General features: G+C 40.0%; 1 protein-coding gene across 10 annotated transcripts; it reads right to left on the reverse strand.

Moving 5' to 3' along the window:
* Nucleotides 1-5,703: 5,703 nt before the first annotated feature.
* lrrc9 (leucine rich repeat containing 9) lies at nt 5,704-19,312 on the reverse strand. 10 transcript variants are annotated; one of them, XM_034675713.1, is made up of 33 exons: nt 19,198-19,312; nt 18,594-18,701; nt 18,249-18,467; nt 17,844-17,984; nt 17,660-17,723; nt 17,488-17,558; nt 16,511-16,693; nt 16,042-16,197; nt 15,725-15,933; nt 15,476-15,607; nt 15,195-15,374; nt 14,955-15,075; nt 14,648-14,783; nt 14,414-14,554; nt 14,201-14,325; nt 13,769-13,951; nt 13,559-13,678; nt 13,208-13,399; nt 12,999-13,124; nt 12,577-12,717; nt 12,300-12,480; nt 11,997-12,217; nt 11,783-11,905; nt 11,563-11,693; nt 11,344-11,452; nt 11,120-11,259; nt 10,450-10,586; nt 9,780-9,997; nt 8,843-8,911; nt 7,832-7,957; nt 6,479-6,668; nt 6,141-6,294; nt 5,704-6,027 (listed from the first exon to the last, which is right to left on the reverse strand). In XM_034675713.1, exons 2-33 carry the CDS (start codon nt 18,648-18,650, stop codon nt 5,994-5,996), a joined length of 4,530 nt encoding a protein of 1,509 aa, XP_034531604.1. In that variant the 5' UTR covers nt 18,651-18,701; nt 19,198-19,312; the 3' UTR covers nt 5,704-5,993. The 10 variants fall into 10 exon arrangements, 5 of the variants coding, with proteins under 5 accessions (XP_034531604.1, XP_034531608.1, XP_034531605.1 ...); XR_004629734.1 differs by lacking the exon at nt 19,198-19,312 and adding an exon at nt 10,176-10,197 and having other exon boundaries at nt 5,707-6,027; nt 12,300-12,477; nt 18,594-19,036; XR_004629735.1 differs by lacking the exon at nt 18,594-18,701 and having other exon boundaries at nt 6,141-6,332; nt 12,300-12,477; nt 19,198-19,310.
* Between the last annotated feature and the right edge of the window lie 321 nt (nt 19,313-19,633).

Consider the following 19,633-nt stretch of genomic DNA (forward strand, 5'->3'; position numbering starts at 1 on the left):
TAGGAGGGAAGAAAGGAGAACAGCGCGTCCTCTGATTGGCTTATAACGGAAAGTCCCGCCCCTTATGCAGTAAGCCCCACCCCTTCAACAACTACAACAGCGCGCACGCTCACAAACACAAACAGTCTGATATCACAGCAGTGAAAAACACTAAACCATGTGCGTGAAGTCTTTAGGATTGAGGCACTGGGGGCAAATATGATCCGACATTGGAGGAATATGTCTGTGGCTTGTCTATATCTTTATATATTATAGAATCATTTTAATCATGAATATAGGTCTTATATAATATATGTATAATATATGTCTTATATAGGTCTAATATAGGTCTTTTCTTCCTGCAGTGGTCAGACTCTATAATCAATAATCAATATATATGTGTGTGTGTGTGTGTGTGGGTGTGTGTGTGTGTGTGTGTGTGTGTGTGTGTGTGTGTGTGTGTGTGTGTGTGTGTGTGATTTTAAGATATGCTTATCTTTTACCTTTTTCATTTTGATTTTAATTTTAATTGCTAATAACTTTTTAATAAATGTTCATTTATAAACTCTTGTTTGCTTTATATATTTCTTTTGCACTTTGTCTACTCTGTTACTGTAACACTTGAATTTCCCCGTGTGGGACGAGTAAAGGAATCTCTTATCTCATCTTATACTCGAATACAGCCTATCACCGTATTCATTTATAAAGGTAAGGAAATGTCAAGATATCGTCACATCAAAATAGAACACAATCAGAATCTGCTCAATGTAGCTGTTTTGAGAAATGAGGCTCTTTCTGTTGCTCATTTTTGTTACCAAGTGCACACACACCTGACATAAAGTCTGTGTACACACTTCAGAGTATCTCCTATACCAGGGGCCTCAAACTCATTTCAGTTCAGGGGCCACATATAAAGCCAGAGTTCATCTGAAGTTGGCCGGATCTGTAAAATCATAACAATAACCTATAAATAATGAGAACTCAAATGTTTTCTCTTTGTTTCAGTGCAAAAAAAGTACAATTACATTCTGTAAATGTTCACATTTAATCAACTATATTTTTACAAAAACAGCTGTTGTATTTTTCGCCATAATGTGTTTCATATTGGGGCCAAATATGATTTTCTTTAAGCACTCAAACCTGCTGCGAACACACCAAACACACAACACACATTCACCTGACAGAGTGAAAGGAAAAACAGAGAGATTATAATAATGAAGAAGGTAAGCTTGACTATCATGGTCCCCTCAGCTCCAATGTGAACTGTTTGCTTGCTGGACAGTGTTGTATGTAGGGGATCATTAAGTGCTCTAAAAGGTCTTTATGAATTTTAAGTCTTATTTATAAGTATGATTTTTCCTCACTTTGAGGAAAAATGAGTCCTGGAGTGCTGTTCAAATGCGCTCCGTCAGCACCATGATTTTATGCGACCCCCAGAGGATTAATTTGAATTATTAGATACTTTTATTGAAAAATTGCAGTTAAGGTCTTCTCTGTATTTTTTCACTTTGCAGAGTCATCCCGCGGACCGTATGTTTGACACCCCTGGTGTACACACTTCAGAGTATCTCTGGATCCCCAATATTGACTCTTAAACCAGTAGTGACATGTGGGGTGTTTAGAAAATACAGAATGGCAAGTACAGTTCACAGACATGAGCTTAGGTTACCTGCCTGCCTGTCCAAGAGTATCTATCACAGAAAAAGTCAATCTGGCTCATATATGCAGCTTGTGTGTGAGCGATGCTGTGATGCTGTGCTTCAAACATTAAGTTAAGACTGATATGGGAACTAAAAAGAGGCAAAGAGTGTTCAGTGTAAAGCCATTCTCATTTTGGACATTGACTATTTGGGGACATGCTTATTTTTATTCCAGTTTGTTGAGTAGGGATACGTCCTGTAAGATATATTAGACAAACTTTGAACATTTGGTATGATTATTAACTGCAAATCTGTCACTATTAAATGCCTATAGATATATGAGATTAAGCAGAAGAATTATAAGACTGTGGTAGCCATTTTTGTTTAAAGTTTGAACATTTCTTAACTGGTTTAGATCAGATTTATTTGAAAAATACAGAGCTATCTAAAAAACTACAGATAGGCTTTACCTTTTCTTCTTCTTTTTTCACTCCACCATGCTTTCCACAGAACAATAAAAAAAACATGCAGCTTTTCACCTCTAATTAAGTCAAATAACACATCACAAGGGCTTGCTTATCCGCCTTTTCCTAAATAGTTTTTCATCATCTCACTTGCCTGAATCTTCAAATCCTGAATCTAATGCTCTTAGTTGACCCCAAAAAAGTGACATAGGATTAGGAATATTAATATTACATTCTAAATCCTTGTTACTATGTTTTTAATACAAAAAATACCAAATCCCCAAAGTATTTTATTATTTCAATATGATGAGAGTGACTGTGTTCAAGAGTCGTCTTCTCACAAATGTTGAATTTCCCTGGAAGAAGAAAGGCTAAAAGAGGGATCATGAGGTTATCAGCTAAAAAGGCTGCAATATCAGCACAAAGGAAGACAATAATCTGGAGAATAGGAGATTAAATTGTTGTTGTTGTTGTTGTGATTCTTGGACAGGGCTGAGGGGATAAGGTAGGGCAGGAGGTTGTGTTTCCTGGTCAACTTGAAAAAAGCAATTTTTATGTTGTGTAGGACACAATAAAGCATAACAATTGAAAAGCCTGTCAGTCATGACAACACGTATTAAACCCTGTAATCCCCCTATAGCACCACTTATTTAAAATCATTGCTTTGTTTTTGATGTAGCAGCTGGATAAAGCATATCAACATGAATTAAGACTTAAAAGTCATTAAAGCAGAAACAGAAATGCAAAGAAAATGTATAAAGAGGCTGCTACCAAAGTGGTTACAATTTACAAAAAGCAGACTATCTGACGGTCTCCTGAAAATTGATTCCTGCTACATTTACAAAATTGGGTATTTGTCTGTTGTTTTGTTACTGTTGCCTTGTTTTTACCATTTTAAACATGCGCCACGCTTTGTGTGATTGGAATAATGCGAGATAGGTTCAATAATGTGACAAATCACATTCAAGTCCGGGAATAAATAGCAGTTAAGATTTAATGTTTTCTGCGAGGTGTGCGCTCATACAAAATGTCTGCACAAAATAAAAGCATTTTCCTATTCATTCTAATTGTCACTCAGAGCATTCTTTCATCTGTGTTTTCCCGTTCTCTCTTTAGTCCAGGGAGCCTCAAAGGAAACAAATTACAGGAAAATGACAAGCAACAACAATAACTCAATGACAGATTTCGAGAGAAGCAATATGGCAAGATTGTTTTTGAAAAGAGGATGTATTTGTGGGGATGAAAAACAAACTCGGGACATAATATACCCCTTTTAAAAACAAGATAATTTCTGTTTTGATGAGGACCTGCAGTTTGTTTGCCTTCAGCAGCTAAGTGTGGAAGGAACATTTTGGTTTTTCAACAGCAATTCTAAGTCAAGTGTTGGTGTTGAGGTAATTGTAACCTCTTTTGAAGCCCTTCTAAAGTTAATACAGTCTGGTTAATGTTTAATGCATGTGAAGTTTAATATTGTTCATCCATTACACATGCTGCTTCCATAAGCACTGCACAACATGCAACGTTATCTTCAACATCAAACATCAATCAATGTCCTCATCCCTCTCACTTCACACAAGGCAGCGGACACTAGAACCTGAGTAGATAGCAGCGAAAACATGGTCCATTCAGCAATTATTCACAGAGTCTTGGACTAATGGTGCTCTGAATGCACAGACACTGCAAATGTAGGGAATTAGTGGACCAGCAGTAATAGCCCCATACAGAGCATGTGTTCCTCTGTTGTGTGTGTGTGTGTGTGTGTGTGTGTGTGTGTGTGTGTGTGTGTGTGTGTGTGTGTGTGTGTGTGTGTGTGTGTGTGTGTGTGTGTGTGTGTGTTTGGAGGGGATGGGGCAAAGAACATCATCTATAACTGATTCACAACAAGCACAAACATGTCTAATTGTGAATCCAGACTACAACTGAAGAAACCAACTCAGTCTCCCCCTCCACTCTCTTTCTCCCTTCTTTCATCCCTCCTGCTCGCCCGCATGCTCGCCCGAGCCGGGCTCCATATCAGGCTGATGAAAACATAACCTGTCACATTCCATCCCATTAAACCAGCTAAGAACCATGTGGTCTGCTCACATGGAGGAGCAAGGAGAGAGGGGAGAGATAGGCAAAAGAAGCGGTGCATCTGGGTTCACTCAGAACTGATGAATTATTCACAATCTTTATGCTGATGTCATTTAAATGTTAAAAACACCGGCAGATATGCAAAGAGAGGCATACTACATAAAGTGCAAGGCTCGCTATAAGCTTACACTATACACACACTGATATACTGCTGCATTAAAAACAGTTATACTGCTAACATATCTGTACTGAACATACTGTACACACATCAAAAATGTGTAATTATCCTTTGCAATGTCTAATGCATTAGAGAGCTCTCAGTGAGCCCCCAAATCTGTGCATTAGAGTTTTTTTAATGTGAGTCCATCAGCTGCCATTTGATGTCAGGCAGAGCAAGGTAATGACAGTGCACTCACTTGCACTGTCATTAGCCCCGCTTAATGCCGGGAATTAACACAAATTAAGTGAAGTTAAGTACATGCATTAGAGGAGCTTGTTTGGGGAAAGCTTTTCACTTTTTCTGCCTGGAGCTGGTTGTTGCCTCACATGTTCAGCTGAGGCTACGCAAGCAGGGAATGCAAAAGCAAAGTATACACGTGTCTGCCTACAACTGATAAATTACTACCTACAGAGAAGGTTGTAAATTCATTGAGGATTGATTAGCAGCATGTACAAAGAGAGCTTATGGAGCTCTAAGGACACCTAGTGGTCACAGTAAAGCCCCTGATCCATTTGGTCTAACATCCAGGTTGGTGAAGATAATAAGACAGAAAATATTATACTAAGAGAAACATTCTTTGGAAAGAGTGTTCTTTATGAAAAGAAACTGGGAGAGGCTGGGTCTTAAATCTCTCATGTACTTTGTTAAGTATTATGAAAAGTTGAAGGTCTCCAGCAGAATAAATCTGTGATAACATACATTTTGATATTCATGTAGCACATGTCCTCTTTGAACCTCTTCACACAAAGATTCTCATTATATCACTTTCACTTATTACTAGAATGAAAAGGTTTCAGATTTGTGTTTTTCTAACTACAGGACCAATAGACTCAATTGACAGGAAGACAGGATTATAATCTCATGTGGAGCAGACCTTACATCATAAATATCAAGTGGAGTTGATTCATTTCTGGTTATAACACACAAGATTTGCCTATTAGTCGCACAAACTGCACCGGGCTTTTCGAAAAGAGGCTAACATGATGAAACCGTCAATCTCTGAAATCCATTTGGACCTCGTTCAGGATTACATCTTTATCTTAGCGACCACAGATTATTGTCCACAGAGAGGTGTGTTAAAGCTGGATTATCCACTTGTTGGGATGCATTTGACCCAATGGAAGCAGCATGCCACTCTCACACGCCCTTGCATCTGTGAGTGTTTTTTTTTCTCCACTTGTTTATTGCCAAGGATGTGATGGCTGTAGGAAATGACACCAAAACCTTTCATCCTCAGATTACCATGGTTAGTGATCCACGTATGCGGATAAAAAATAAGGTCATAGTCATTATGGAAGCATTTGAAAGGGATGCATTACAATCAAACTAATTTCCTCTGGCCTGAAATTTTTTTTATTTTTCACTGAAATTGCAAAAGGGATTTATTGACATGGAGCAGCAAATGAAAATACATCAAATGTATAACTTTAGACGATGGCAATTTTGCGCTATATCAAAAAATAAAAGGGACTTGAATTACCCCATGTTCTGTTATTTTCTTTAAACAAGCTCATATACATTGAAGATATAATGCCCTCAAACAATATGATTTATATATGAATATTTAACTGTGTACTGATTGACAAGTATCTGTGCATGCTCCACTGCTCCAGGCTGTTACATGGGAGGATGTTTGCCTCTGGTTGGAAATCTTAAATATAAAAGCACAAAGAAAACAGTGAAAATGTATTCTAATCTTTCAAATAGATCTTTCATATTATAAAACAAACATAGTTCAGATTTTAAATTTTTTGATTTACCCACCTGCTGTCTTGCTCTTGGGTGGGATACGTGATGATTCTGTTCCCATCTGAAAGGAGACCGGAGGTCGGGAGGTTGCTTCCTGTTCTTCGAATGTGTCTGAAGTTAATGTCAGTTTGGGGAATTCGAGGAGCGTTTACATGCTTGTTCCTTTTGTCTGTATTTAGAGTAAATAAAAGGGTGTGGGCTAGAGAGCTGAAACAAAGAGCGTCACACCTGAAGTGAATCTAACGCACAATGATGCTCTATTTAATTGTTAAATAAGAAAATTAAAAAGTGAACTGCACAATCAAATGTATCGAGAGACTCCTGATCTGCAACAGGAAAAACGTCACACTCACTTGTGTATGTGAATTGATATTGAACTTCTTCAGCGTTACTTGGAAGGATGTCGTGCCTATGTACAGAGCCCTGTAGTCCTCCACTTAGACCCATTGCTCTTAGAGGGGGGTTACGAGGCAGAAGAGGTCGCAGTCCAGGCAGGTTTATGTCAGCTGCAGGGAGAGAAGCTCCAGGGCATTGGGGACATGGCTTAAATAGAAACATTGAACAGTAGGGAGTATAAGGAAGATAGAAGTGACTCTCCAGGGCATCATTACATTAAAAATATGAGCATACATTAAGATGATGTTTAAAATGTATAAAACATATGATTTGCATATAGTGGTATCTTAAAGATAGGAAGCAATTAGTACTCATCATTAACAATGTTCATATATTCAAGGCATGAGTTGACAGTAGCAAATGAGCGAGCAGTGATAATGTTTCTCTTTGTTTTAATGAGAAAACCAAGGATCTCTAGTCTGTCGGTTCCACATCTATGATTTACAAGCAGAGGGGGTCGTGTTGACCTGGCTAATAGGGAGTAAATCCACTGGTGCATTATCGGCCGGGCACATTTCATCTAATCAGCAGGATGATGCCAGCAGGCTTAGGCTGCTTTTAATTCAGAGCTGCAGGAGAATTACTGCCCTGGTCTCTCATTACATGAACATCAAATCAGTCAAAGTAAAAGAGTTTGATCCAGGATTTTCCCTTTATTTCATGGCTGCCGTGGAGTTGTTGACATTCTGTTTCTTTCAGTTGAACTATATCTTATATGATCAGGCCCGTTATGAGCTTTTTGAGTACATTTGGAGTACAAAGACGGTGTGTGAATATTTAAAATTTACCCTAAACATGTGTGGGAAGGATATACTTTTATATAAAATCAAATAGTATCTGTGTTTATATTACGCTTTCTCTAGTCCTCTGACCACTCAAACCCCTTTCACATTACATGTCACATTCGCTCATTCATATCATACCGGAATCACACACTGATGGTAGAGGCGGCTATTTAGAGCCCATCAGTTTTGACTAATCCCATTCACACACCAGAGGACAGTTTGGGGTTAAGTGTCTTGCCCAAGGACACTTCGGCTGGTGGGTCGACCTGGGATCAAATCCCGACATTCCGACTGAGAGACGACCAACCCCACCTCTGAGCCTCAGCTGCCCGGTCTTTCAAAGCACTCTCAACACCATGAATACATTTATTGAGCATAAATGCTGTGTTATCTTATCTTTCCCCCCAGTGGAAAAGAAATACAGCAGACCTGACCTCTTTTTATCTAAAAGCTTCTATGCACAGTATATATTCACATGTGTGTGAGTGTTTCTGTGGGAGTATTCATGATGTGTGCAACTCTCACTGATGGATCAGCGCTGAGGAGTTCAGCCCGTGTTTTTTCCTCCAAGGTGACCATCACTCCATCCAGGACCTGCAGAGAGGACAGAAGGAGCACCACAGCTGGTCTGTGGAGAGAATTTCTCGCCACCTGGAAGAGAAGACATCATGTTTTTGATAAAATGAAAACAGTATGATGCTGACTCTAACTAGAATTCAGCATTATTAGCATGAAGCCTCAATGAGGCCTGACAGATATCTGGAATGAGTATTCTGCTATGTGGATCTTACAAAGTAATTTTATTCCCAATAGCTAATCCAGAGACCCAGCTGACAGCATCAGAGACCACCTTGCCCAGCTGAGGAGAGTCTCTGGCCTGGGTAGAAAATAAGTCCATTCATAGAACTCTGTGTTCCTTTAGGACACTGCTGCTGTTATAAAACTGTGAGTGCATGCCAATGGATGCCCAGTGGAGATGAGGAGACAGACTTTGGCCAGGGAACATGGGCGAGGTAGCGATCTCATGCTGCCAACAGCAGGAGGTATTGTCTCTGGGGTGACTGTTGGCCTCTACTCCCTGGCAGGATTAACCCCTCCTATGGGAAAAAAGGGGGATGGGGTCGAGGACCATGGAGACTTCCACAGCTGAGTAGAGCCCTGTGGGCGATAGCGATGCCCCGGGCTGCATTGAGGTCTGATCCATGAGCTCCAGATGGGTGATGTAACCAGGCCAATAGGGCCCTGCCATTTGGTCAACGGATTTGTCTCTGATGCCGGCCAGTTTGAGGCACAGCAGATGGGCCATCATGTAATCGCTTAATTTGGGACCTCAGAGTTACATTGGGATAGTATGCTGGACTTCAAGTGAGAAATTGAGCTGCGAGCATGCTTTTGATGTTTTGTTTCCGAGTTAAAGAGATGAAAGTGTCCTGTGACTTACAGCTGGAACGTTCACATCACCGAAAAATGTTCAAACAAACCTGTAAAACATTTTTTTCCAAGTTGTGTTTTAAATCCAAACACTTGTATACTTACTGGATTTCCAACAACAGAGAGCTCCGACAGTGAAGGAAGAACTTCTAGCTTTTCGACTTCTGTGATGTCCTACAAAATGTTAGAAACACAGATGAATTTCAGGTTAATTTTCATTTGCTAACTATTCATTTCCCTTGTTTCCCCTCTGGTTGTAGCCTGCTGTGGGTTGATTATGGAGACATATGCAACATGGCTGACCCCCTTGTAATTTTAGTGTTGGGAGAATGGAAGCAGCTGATGGGGGAGATTACATGTGTGAGCTCATATTAATCTCATGAGAGAGTTTGGGCACGCAATAGGGCATCAGGGGTGTTTTCAGTCATTCACAGGTTTACGGCTGCATTTGGCTGCTATTCAAAGACAGCCCCCACTGTGAGAACTGTCACGCTGTGATGATTGCTGTATTTATGTCTTAATTGAATGCATGAAAACATTTAGGAAGTAAAGAAAAGAAGGAACTGGCAACCCAAGTGCAAATCACTCGGCCTTGGTGAGAAGGAGATGCAGACTGAGAAGCTGATTACACGTTCCCTGATTGTTAACGTCTGTCTTCATACACATGGCCCTGACCTTCAATCAAACTTGATTCTCTTTAATGCTACCCCTGGCATACCACAGTGGGGTGGTAATGACTCATGATTACTATACTTCATGTCTTACTTTGCAGATGTAGGGAAAAGTAATAATGCTGCATGCTGAATGAAATACATTCTTAAACATCTAGCACATTTTGCGCATGAATCAATCAGTAAAGTATGATGGCAAATCAAAAACTGCACAAAAGCTTGCTGTGACCTTGCTGGTCACCTCAGGAAAAGGCTTTAGTTTGAGTTATTATGGCAGCCTAATTGAAAATCTGAAACTTCAGGTTTAATGAAAATCTGTATGTAAACAAAATCTAGCAGGTGAAGAAATGTTGGTTTCTTATGTAAAATACCTGCAGTTTGTTCATGCCAAGAAAGAGCTTGCGTAGCTCAGTCAAAGGATTGAGATGGTTGAGCTCCCGGATCCGGTTCTCTGCTAGATGCAGTTCTAACAAGACATTCTGCCCAATGAAAGAGTTTTCAGACAGAGTTTTGATGCGGTTCCGGTCTAACACAAGCTCTCTGAGCTGGTGAAGCCCTTCCAATCCTTCCACCTGGCTGATCTCATTACCTAGAGGGAGAGAAATCCTTATTAATGCATCAGAAAGATATCAAAGATCAGTCCTATATTTCTATAAGCAATATAAAAGGGTAAATTGCAGAAAATAAACAATATTAAAGGCTGCTTTTATGAAAAAATTGTGAAGGGTTTTATGGTTTGCTTCTGGTGAAAAAGGTGCTGAAATTACTGAGACATCTTCAAAAGGATTCCTAAGAAAAAGGGAAGAAAGGACAAGTAAGGTCGGCTTTGTGGGACAAATAGCCCTGAAAAAGCAAAACTCAATCAAAAGCCATCAAAAGCAATTGAAAGAAAGTCAGGAGTTCTTTTCTCCAAGTCTCATCTCCCACCTGGCCTGAGGTCCATGGGAGACTTTGCTATCAGAACTTGCCTTTTCACAGGCTCTTTACACGGAGCTCTGAACAGGCTTTGTGAGGATGCGGTTTTTCGTCAACCATACATACCTTGGAGAAAGAGTGCTTTAAGATTGGTGAGCCTGCTGAGCTGCAGATTGGCCATATTGGAGATGCTATTGTGACTCAAATGCAGCACCTCTAGGCTGCCCATCAGTGGCTCCAGACTGCCAGTGGGCCCAGTGTCCCTTAAACACAGTCACAGAATGACAGTCTACGGTTAAATGAACATCTCTTTTGTCCCTCCTGCTGTCCCGTTTAACCTCACAGGTGCAGACCACCCAAAGGCAAACACAGGAAGAGCAAAAAAAAACAGCCTCCCTGTTACAGCACTGCTTATGTGCTGGTTTCTATGAAAGGAAAATACAAACAGAGCATATAATTATTCCCCTTATATTCTGACAATGTACTGTAAATATATAATCAAACATTTGGTAAATCAGATTATTTAAGGTGTTACATCTCTAGGGTCAATACAATTTTCATATTTGTTCCATTCACTTATCTTGCATCATGTTTTAGGGATTTTATAGTATTTTTTTGATAACCACTAAGCCAAAAATCTGTCTAAACAGCAACAGCAACAGCAACAGACACATTGGCTGGTCAGTACTGCCCCCTAATGGTGGCAGTTTACAAATTCAGCTCAGCCTTTCATGTCACTCACATCTAACTTTAAACCGGTATAGAAACATGATAACTGAAATCAAATCTGCGTTACCTTTTCCCTTTGGATGGACTCTGCTTGCCGTAACCACTGGAGTGAACTTTGCTGTGGAGTATCTGTCTGTTTGTCAGATGAGCTTGGGTCTTCTGTCTGGGCAGGATGGACTCAATGTGGTTGTAGTTTAGACACAGAGCCTGGAAAGAAAGCATAGATATGTCCACAGCTCTGGTGCTTTGCAAGCTAGCCTGATGACATTTGGCATTCAATGTGATTATTACTTTGATGTTTGGTAGGTAGATGAGGCCTGAGAAAGAGGTGAGGTTGTTGTGGTCTAAGTTGACACTGCGCAGGTTACAGAATAGGTCTGCTGGAGGGAGATCAACAATCCTGTGAGGAAATAAAAATGTTTTCATTATCCATCACTTTTCAGCAGAAGTAAACAGCTACACTGATGTCAAGAGCTGGGTGTGTGGTGTCCTGTATGACCTGGATGTTACCTTATAGAGCAGGACTGCAGGGTGAGATAAGTGATGTCTGTGTAGTGTGAGTGGCCAAGCTTCTCTGCAACCATGTCAGGGGTGAGTCTCCCTCCAAACATGTCCTTTGCATTTTTACACTCAGTTACCTCCTGGAAAAATACGAGACATGGTGGGTGTATTATGTCATCATGACTACAACATCTGAGAGGTTTAACTTGTTGCTTTTTCCGGTACATACAACAGCAATGCCATCCAGAGCTTTCAGGGAGGGTAAGTGGAAAACCACATAAATTCGGTAGTTTTCGAGCCGCTCCAGTAAAGGATTCCCATAAAGATCCAAAATGATGAGATTTGATAATCCCTGAATAAAAGAGGAGGGATTAAGTTCAGAAAACACAGCTGAAGGTGGGGATATAGATGTAATATACTGTCCTTATTTCTCTCCCACTTGCCTTCAAAAAGTAGATATCTTGTGATGTGGAAATTTGGTTGTTTCCAACATAAAGCTCAAGAAGGGAGCGGACTCTCTGGATGCCATGCAGGGAAGTGATACAGTTTTTCTCCATAGACAAAAAGGACAGGTTGGACAGCTGATCCAGGCCAGAGGCATCCAAACTAGACAGCTGATTCCCATCCAGACTCAGCTTACTGAGGCAGTGCAGTTTTGAAAGGCCTGAAGAAACAGACAGCATCAACAACCATTCTTTTGGTTCATATTTTATTATTCTGGTTTATCAATTGACAGTTTGACTCACCATTAAATGTGCTGATGCTGTTGTTGCTGAGGGAAAGCTCCTCAAGCTTTGTGCAGCATTCAAGACCCTCGACTTTGGAGATGTCATTATCATTAAAGGAGGCCCAGCGGAGGTTGATGAGCGTATTCAGATTGGTCAGTTTGGAAATCCTCTGGCTGTCAAAGTTCAGGGTGGTGATCTGCTTAAATTAAAAAGCCATGGACACAGAAACATGCATGAATGACCACAGATGTTAAGTTTGTAAAGCAAATAACTAACCCACATGCCTTCAGTTTACCTTTGCAGCCCAGTCTGGTTCCAGCTCAGTGTTGATGCTCCAGCTTGCAGGACTGAGTAAACACAGGAGCTGGGCTGTTGACAGCAGGCTGAGACTGCGGGGCCGGTCATCGTTAGTGCGCGAGTGAACCAGAAGAGATGCCTGAAAGCAGAATGTCAGCAGGTCTGATAGAATTACAGTGAACCCTGGAGAAAACAGTTAGAATTTCATACCACTGAGTACTTAGGGAAATTAAATGATTGCTTTAAGACAACAAAACAATTCAAAATCCTTAAAAACAAAACTGTCAATGTAACACATTATACTCTAAACGCCTGAGTTTGGTAATCAGAAACAACATTCTTAATTTAGATGTTAAATGTTTTCTACATTTGTTCTAGCTTTGGGATCTTTGTTACACAACACCACACTCAGATCTTGACCTGGTTAATTTTGGATCCAGCAGCCATCCGAACAGCATCAGCAGCCTCCTCCTCTGCAACCATCAAATCATCCAGGTGTGTGAGGGTCGTTAGACATCCCAACATAGTCCTTCTGACTGCTTCAGGCTGCAGAAAAAGAAAAACAACATCATTTTATGTATTTCTGTTCACTATACATCTATTTTCTTGAATGGAATGAGAGGCCACACCTTGTTCCAGGGGTTGTGTCGGATGTTAAGTCTCAGTAGAGCTGGTGTGTGTTTTCTCAGCACAGCTGTATCGTCTCTGGCCTTGGTCAACTTGTTCCAGCTCACATCCAGTTGCTTGAGCTGTCCCAACCTTCTTAGCCCCTCGAGGGTCACAAGGCGATTAAAGCTGGCATCCAGAAACTCAAGGTTCGGCTGTGATTTTGGTAGCAGAGAGAATAGATGTTAAAGACTTTTCCATATATAACATAAAATTTGACAAAGGATTTTACAAATGAAATACTGCTTTCCACCGACATTAGAAAGTATGTCAAGTTAAAGCTGAATAACAAGGTTTCCCAGCATCAGTTTTACCATGTGAGAAATGTCATCCAAGCGTGTGAACTCATTGAAGCTGATGGTGAGATGCCGCAGGGATGTGAGGTGGGAAATCTCCTTTATTTTACTCAGGCTGTTGCCATGAAGATTCAGCACCTGGAGGTTTAATACAATAAGAACAGTCCGTTGTTCGTGTTTGAAACGGCTACAGAATCATCTCCTCGATTACAAAGCCACAGTACTTACTGTAATCTGACTAAGGACATTGGCTCTGGCTACATTGAGCAGAATTTTGTCATTCAAGCTTAATAACTTAGGCTGTGGCTTTAGCATTGGTTCCATGTTGAGGGCTTCCTTGTCCAGGATGATATCGTTGGAGGGAGTACCATGAGCTCCTGTGATATGGCCTGGCAAAGGATGTTCTGCATCCTAATAACAACATCAGAAGTTAAAAGATTGCTTCGTAATGATCTACTTGTAGTGCTTATAAAAAAAAAGAATAAAATAATGTTAGGACTGAGAGGAGATCTGAAAAACAAGGCTGAACATGATCACAACCATGTCATGCTACTTTGGTTTTAGCTCAAGTTAAAAGTCTGACAAATTTGCTGTCAAATTTGGCTGCAAACAGAAAGTTGATTTGCAACAGCATGAAAATATTCCAGAGTATTAACTTACCCCAGTGACATATTCAAAATACATGATGTACTCAGGCAGAATGAGCTCATGGTCAAACATAAACCATTGTCTTCTTCGGGGACTGCACTCAGGTCCAGTGTGTGTTTTTGAAGAGAGAGGCGTCTCTTCAGCAAAAACATGCAAAGATGCAATGACATTGTTAAAATACAGACTGATTAAAACTGTTTTCTTGCCTTATCTGGCAGCACATACCGCCACTTGTTGCAGCTCTTTGCTTTGTGTCCATATTGCGATAAACTGAGTACACTTTGGAATAACTGCTTCTGTCCGCTGATTCTCCCTCTCTGATGGGCATGCTGTGGCCCACAAATACTTTGGAGACAATTATCTGACCTGTGGAGAAAAAAATAGGCACTGACTGTTAAACAACAGTCATAATTTAGACTAGAGCAAAATAAAGACTAACAATGAGCAAATGAAACTCACCATGTCTAAAAGGGATTGTATCTGGACTGTGCTTGGTCTCGCCTTGGCTGGCTCGGCGAACAGCATGTTCAATTCTGGGCTGTTCAGTCACAATCAGGCTGTTGGACAAAGGTATGGCACCCTCGATCTCCAAGGGCTAGTTGTAATAGTCAGCATGGTTTAGGGTTTGTGGGAAATAAAGAACAAAAATTACAGATTCATTTTGAGAGAGGCATCAAAGCGAAATAAGTTCTTGGTTACTTGCCTGATAATTATGAAACTGTCAAGTCTTGAAACAGACATTTAGGAAGTCAATAAGTAAACCTACCTTATTTGGTTGGGTTGTTTTAAATCCTTCCTCTATAATGCTCAAAATGTCTTCCCTCTCATTATTTCCTTCAGGATCAGCTGCGTAGAACAAGTGCTCCAGTTGACGCCTGTAATTCTTTCTTGAAGTAAAAATTCAACGTAATGAAAAAAGACAGTCAATAATCATTTATAAATGCTTGCTAGTTAACTATACAAACAAAAATACTATCCATTTTCATTATAAACTAGTTTAACTTACTGTGAAAAGGTAGCAGACTCCTCACTGGTTAGTAAGTTGTGAAATCTGTCCTCAAAGCGAAGCTTCAGAGCACTGTTGTGGATGCGGATAACTTTAGTGATCTTAATACCAGTGACGCCGTGATTCTTGAAGTCTGGATGAGAGAAGCGTGACAGCAGGAGGTCGCAGCAGGAAGTAAACCTGTCAGGCACACAAGATTAAAACTATGAGTCATAAAAAGTCCTCTGTAATTGGAAATTGAATGATGGTTGTATTTGTATTATATGATGTGAAGTATTTACCAAGGGTCTGCAGAGCAGCCCTCTTCCAAACGAATATTTCCAACACTTTCTAACTCCATTAACAGAAACTGGACACTATATTCCATCATGAATGTGGCTTGGGACATATCTCGCTGGGACCAGGCCTCAATCCTGAATATGGGTAAGGAATATTACTTTAAAGGGCTGTTTGTTGAATCAGATGCTACAATGCTGTAGGAGTATGAAACACGTTAAGCTCTTGTCTGCTACATATTCAATTATACAGACTCATCCATTCTCCTTGTCCATAGCATCAGTCTCTCCCGTAGTGCTTCAATCTTGTGCAGTATTTTGCACTCCATAGCAGAATCATGACTGATGTTGGTGGGTGAGTCGCTTCTGTCAGGTAAACCTTTAACCTGGAGGGATGATTCGTCCTTTAACGTGCCGGCAGACTCTTTACGACCAGTCGGCACCTTGGAGAGCTCCCGTTCAAGCTAGGTGGGCAGAAAAATGAAAACAGCTCTCCTCACCTTGTACAATATCAAACACCTTGTTACAAACGTTGGTTACAGCTGCTAACACAGTTTAAGGACTGTATTTACATTTTTCAGGGAATGGTTGATTGTTCTGATGCACTCTTCAGGTAACTGTAACATAGTTTTCTTCCTCTCCATCAAACTCAGTTGAGACTCTGCCAGGTTTCTCTGAGCAGTACGGACACGCATGTTGTAGTACATCGTTTTCTTCATTACTGTGGACTAAAAAACAGAAATAAAAATCATAGATGCCACAAATAACCTCTAAGAAAATGCTTACTTTACGTACTGCATGGGGTCAAATTCTGAATTTAAGAAATGTTAATTAAAGTCTGTCTTATTTTAAAATATGTCGAAAGGAAGAATAAAGCAGAACAAATGTGTTTTTTCTTCTAATGCTAGCTAAAAAAAAAACAAGTAATTGAAATGCATTAATCTAAATAAATCAAGTTCATTTAATTCTTTTAAATCACAAAGCAGAGATCTGATGTACTCAATTAGTGCAACTCAAGGTTTTTGCTGGTCTCCTCCATACCTCAGCTGCTTCTTTGACTTGCTGGCTTGAGACTTCGTAGGTGTCAAGTCGCTGGAGGCCTGGCATGTGGTAAAGAACATGAGTGGCATAGTTACACAGCAGACACACTGGGTTTGAGGTGGATGTCTGGTCCTTCAGTGCTAGTTCTCTCAGATCAGGGAGGCGGGCGAGCTTGGTCAGCTCCTGTTACAACAACAGAGCCCACAGAGCAGTTTGTTAATAGGCTTCATCGCAATTCTAAGACTTGAGTGTATCATAAAAATACTTCTGTTACCCAATTATGAAACATCCCACTCAGTGTTTACAGTCATCCCTGAGGTCCACATTTGATTGTTCTGCCTTGATGATTAAACTGTCAGATTCTTTTTAACTCTCTTAAAGGTTGTAAGAAGCAAGAAGCCGGATTAATCTGATCTCTTGGTAGTTGTAACTTTCTGGGGACTCTGTGCAGGGAGTGGCAATAATTGCTTTTTTTAAAGCCAAACTGGGTTAACCAAAGGTGAGAGAAGGAAAGCAGGGTTTGGACAAAAGGTTGCCTGCAGAAACATGAGCTGAGGTGTTCATCCAATCAACAGTAGAGCCACAACACTTTGTGTGTTTTGCTTAGATGACCTTGAACCAGGCATGACTCAGAGTAAAAACTCTGAATGAGTATGTCATTTAAAGTTTACATCTCAAATGTATAACTAACTAACACCAAGGAAGCTTTTTGTGCTAACTTTTTAAATAGATATAATCATAAATGTATATCATTCAATCAAGAATAACAAAAACTCAAATTCTGCCTTTTAATAACTCAGTGAAGGTCTTGTGCAGCTAACTCATTGTAGACTTGATTGGAAATTTGAACTGGCTGAGACCCTGACATTTCACAAGAATTGGGTTAGACCCTTTCTTCAGACCAAGGATTTTAATAACATTTGAGAAAATAAGCAGAAAAACATTTACAAAAGCATATTTCTGTTTTATAATCTTACCTTAAAGGAGCTGATCTTGTTCCCAGAGAGATTAAGATTCTGGAGGCAGTCATTATGGTCAAGGCCATGCCCTTAAATTAAGTTATTATAAAAGATTTCATTATTATTCTATTCAGCTTGCTGCATATCAATCAAAACTGGCTCATAACAAACAGACAATTTAAAAACCTACCAATCTTTTCAATACTGTTGTCCACAAGGTTTAGCTCTTTGAGATTCTGAAGCGAGTTTAAGCCCTTTGGAGTAAAACACATGCAATTAAGACAGATTTAAAAATGATTACATTAAACATCAACTCTTTTGATGGACATGCAAACACATGTTTGGTACATGAATCCAGATATTACAATTCAAACCTGTATCTGACTTATGCAGTTATTGTTGAGCCACAGAACTTCTAAATCAACCTGCAACTGTAAGTTCTTTATTTCACAGATATGATTATCATAAAGGTAGAGTTTCTTTAGTTGCAGACATTTCTGGAGTCCTGATATTTCCTGAAAAAAAAAGAGCATTTAAAAAATTACTGAGATGTTGCATTTAATGCACTGTTAACATACATTGTGAACTGTTTTGATTAAGCTATTGGATGTTTCCAAAAAAAGTGATCTTTGCATGCAACAGAAGAGAAAGAGATGACATTGAGGTAAGCTTCAACGGTCCCTTGTTCATTCATATTTCATAAATTAATTAAGTTAATACATCGTACATGTACTTACAAGGCAAGGCATTACATGTTATTGCAGATTATCAGAACTTACTGTCAGGTTGCACTCCACTATCCAGAGTTCTTGAAGCAATGGACAGCAGTCAAGCCCTTCGATGTGTTTGATGTTCTGGCTCACTATGGTGAGCTGACACAGCCTGGGGAAGAAGTTCAGACCAGCTATACGAGGAAAACCAGAGAAAAAAATCTCCAGGGAGCTGATGCCTCTTCCTTCTTGTGCAATTTTTTCATAGGACACCCCATTAGCTATGCACTGCAGAGAGAAAAACATTTAATGTGACAGAAAAAACTTGAACAATAATACTGCTGAGTTGTCTGTTGCAGGGAGAAGCATGAAATCTCGGTATTAACTTATAAACCAAGTACATTTGCCACTCACCAGCTCTTTGACCACTTCCTCATCACCACGGTGCTTCTGTTTCTCACTTTGTATCATAATTTTGGTGTCTTAAAATATCCCCTTATAATACAAACACCATGTAGTAACCTTAAGGGCATGGAAACTAATTTAGGTTATTAAGTAAACCCTAAATGTTGCAACACATTGATGCTAATTTTGCAAGCCTCTTAAATTATGCTACCAGCTGGCTAACATAAGGTGCAGGTTTTCTGATGTTTTAAGCTGAAGTGCCAAGAAAGTTATTAACTTCAGCTGAAGCGTCCATGGCATGTACATTTACGCCGTTTTGCACTACAAATTACTTAATACCGGCGGACTTGTTCGGCTCTGTTGTAAACCGTGAAGCTAATTCAAGTTCAGCAATGTTTGGCATCAGTGTGTGTCCGGTATCCATTCACAAGCGCCGTCTGGTTGCTAAGGAGCCATGTTGAAACGTTTGCAGCACTGTTGATACTTTGAGCTGCCACACGGGGGCGCTACACTGCAATGTTATTCTCACTGTACACAGGTTACTGTTGTGCTGTTTTAGGACCACATTTATAGTAAATAACACTCTAAAATTGTATTTACTCTTACTACCCACCTTTAGTGTGACTCATTGGTGTTGAAGTACAGTACAGCTGATGCTAGGATACTCTATCCCCACAGCAGCCCATCCAATTCACTGACTTCCTCCTGCATGTGAAGTCACCATAGGCGATTCAAGGATCAGATGTTTAGGGGTGCTCAGCAACCAGAGAGCTGCCCAGCCGGGCAAGATGCATATTAACTGATTTGTACATTTTAATGCAATTTAATTCTCACATATGTGAAAGACAAGTATCACAGTTTTTGGGAAAGTCTGTGACTAAACCATCAAATCTGATAAAGGTTATTTAAATGCTGAGCCACAGCAAAAGAGAAATGGATTGGAATCATAAAAGAAACATATGGTAACCCTTATTTCAGGGGAAAGACAACTCATTTTGATTCAGCAGCTCCTAAACATATACATAAACAGTATGTATGTTTCTGGAGTA

The sequence above is a fragment of the Notolabrus celidotus genome, chromosome 22 (assembly GCF_009762535.1).
Source record: "Notolabrus celidotus isolate fNotCel1 chromosome 22, fNotCel1.pri, whole genome shotgun sequence".
Lineage (NCBI taxonomy): Eukaryota > Metazoa > Chordata > Actinopteri > Labriformes > Labridae > Notolabrus > Notolabrus celidotus.

Coding starts and splice junctions, on each gene's coding strand:
- lrrc9 (XM_034675713.1), bottom strand. CDS start 18,650: ATGATACAAAGTGAGAAACAGAAGCACCGTGGTGATGAGGAAGTGGTC. Junction 15,076..15,194: donor GAGTCTGCTACCTTTTCACA/GTAAGTTAAACT, acceptor TTTTACTTCAAG/AAAGAATTACAGGCGTCAAC. Junction 12,481..12,576: donor AACCAGACTGGGCTGCAAAG/GTAAACTGAAGG, acceptor TTTTAATTTAAG/CAGATCACCACCCTGAACTT.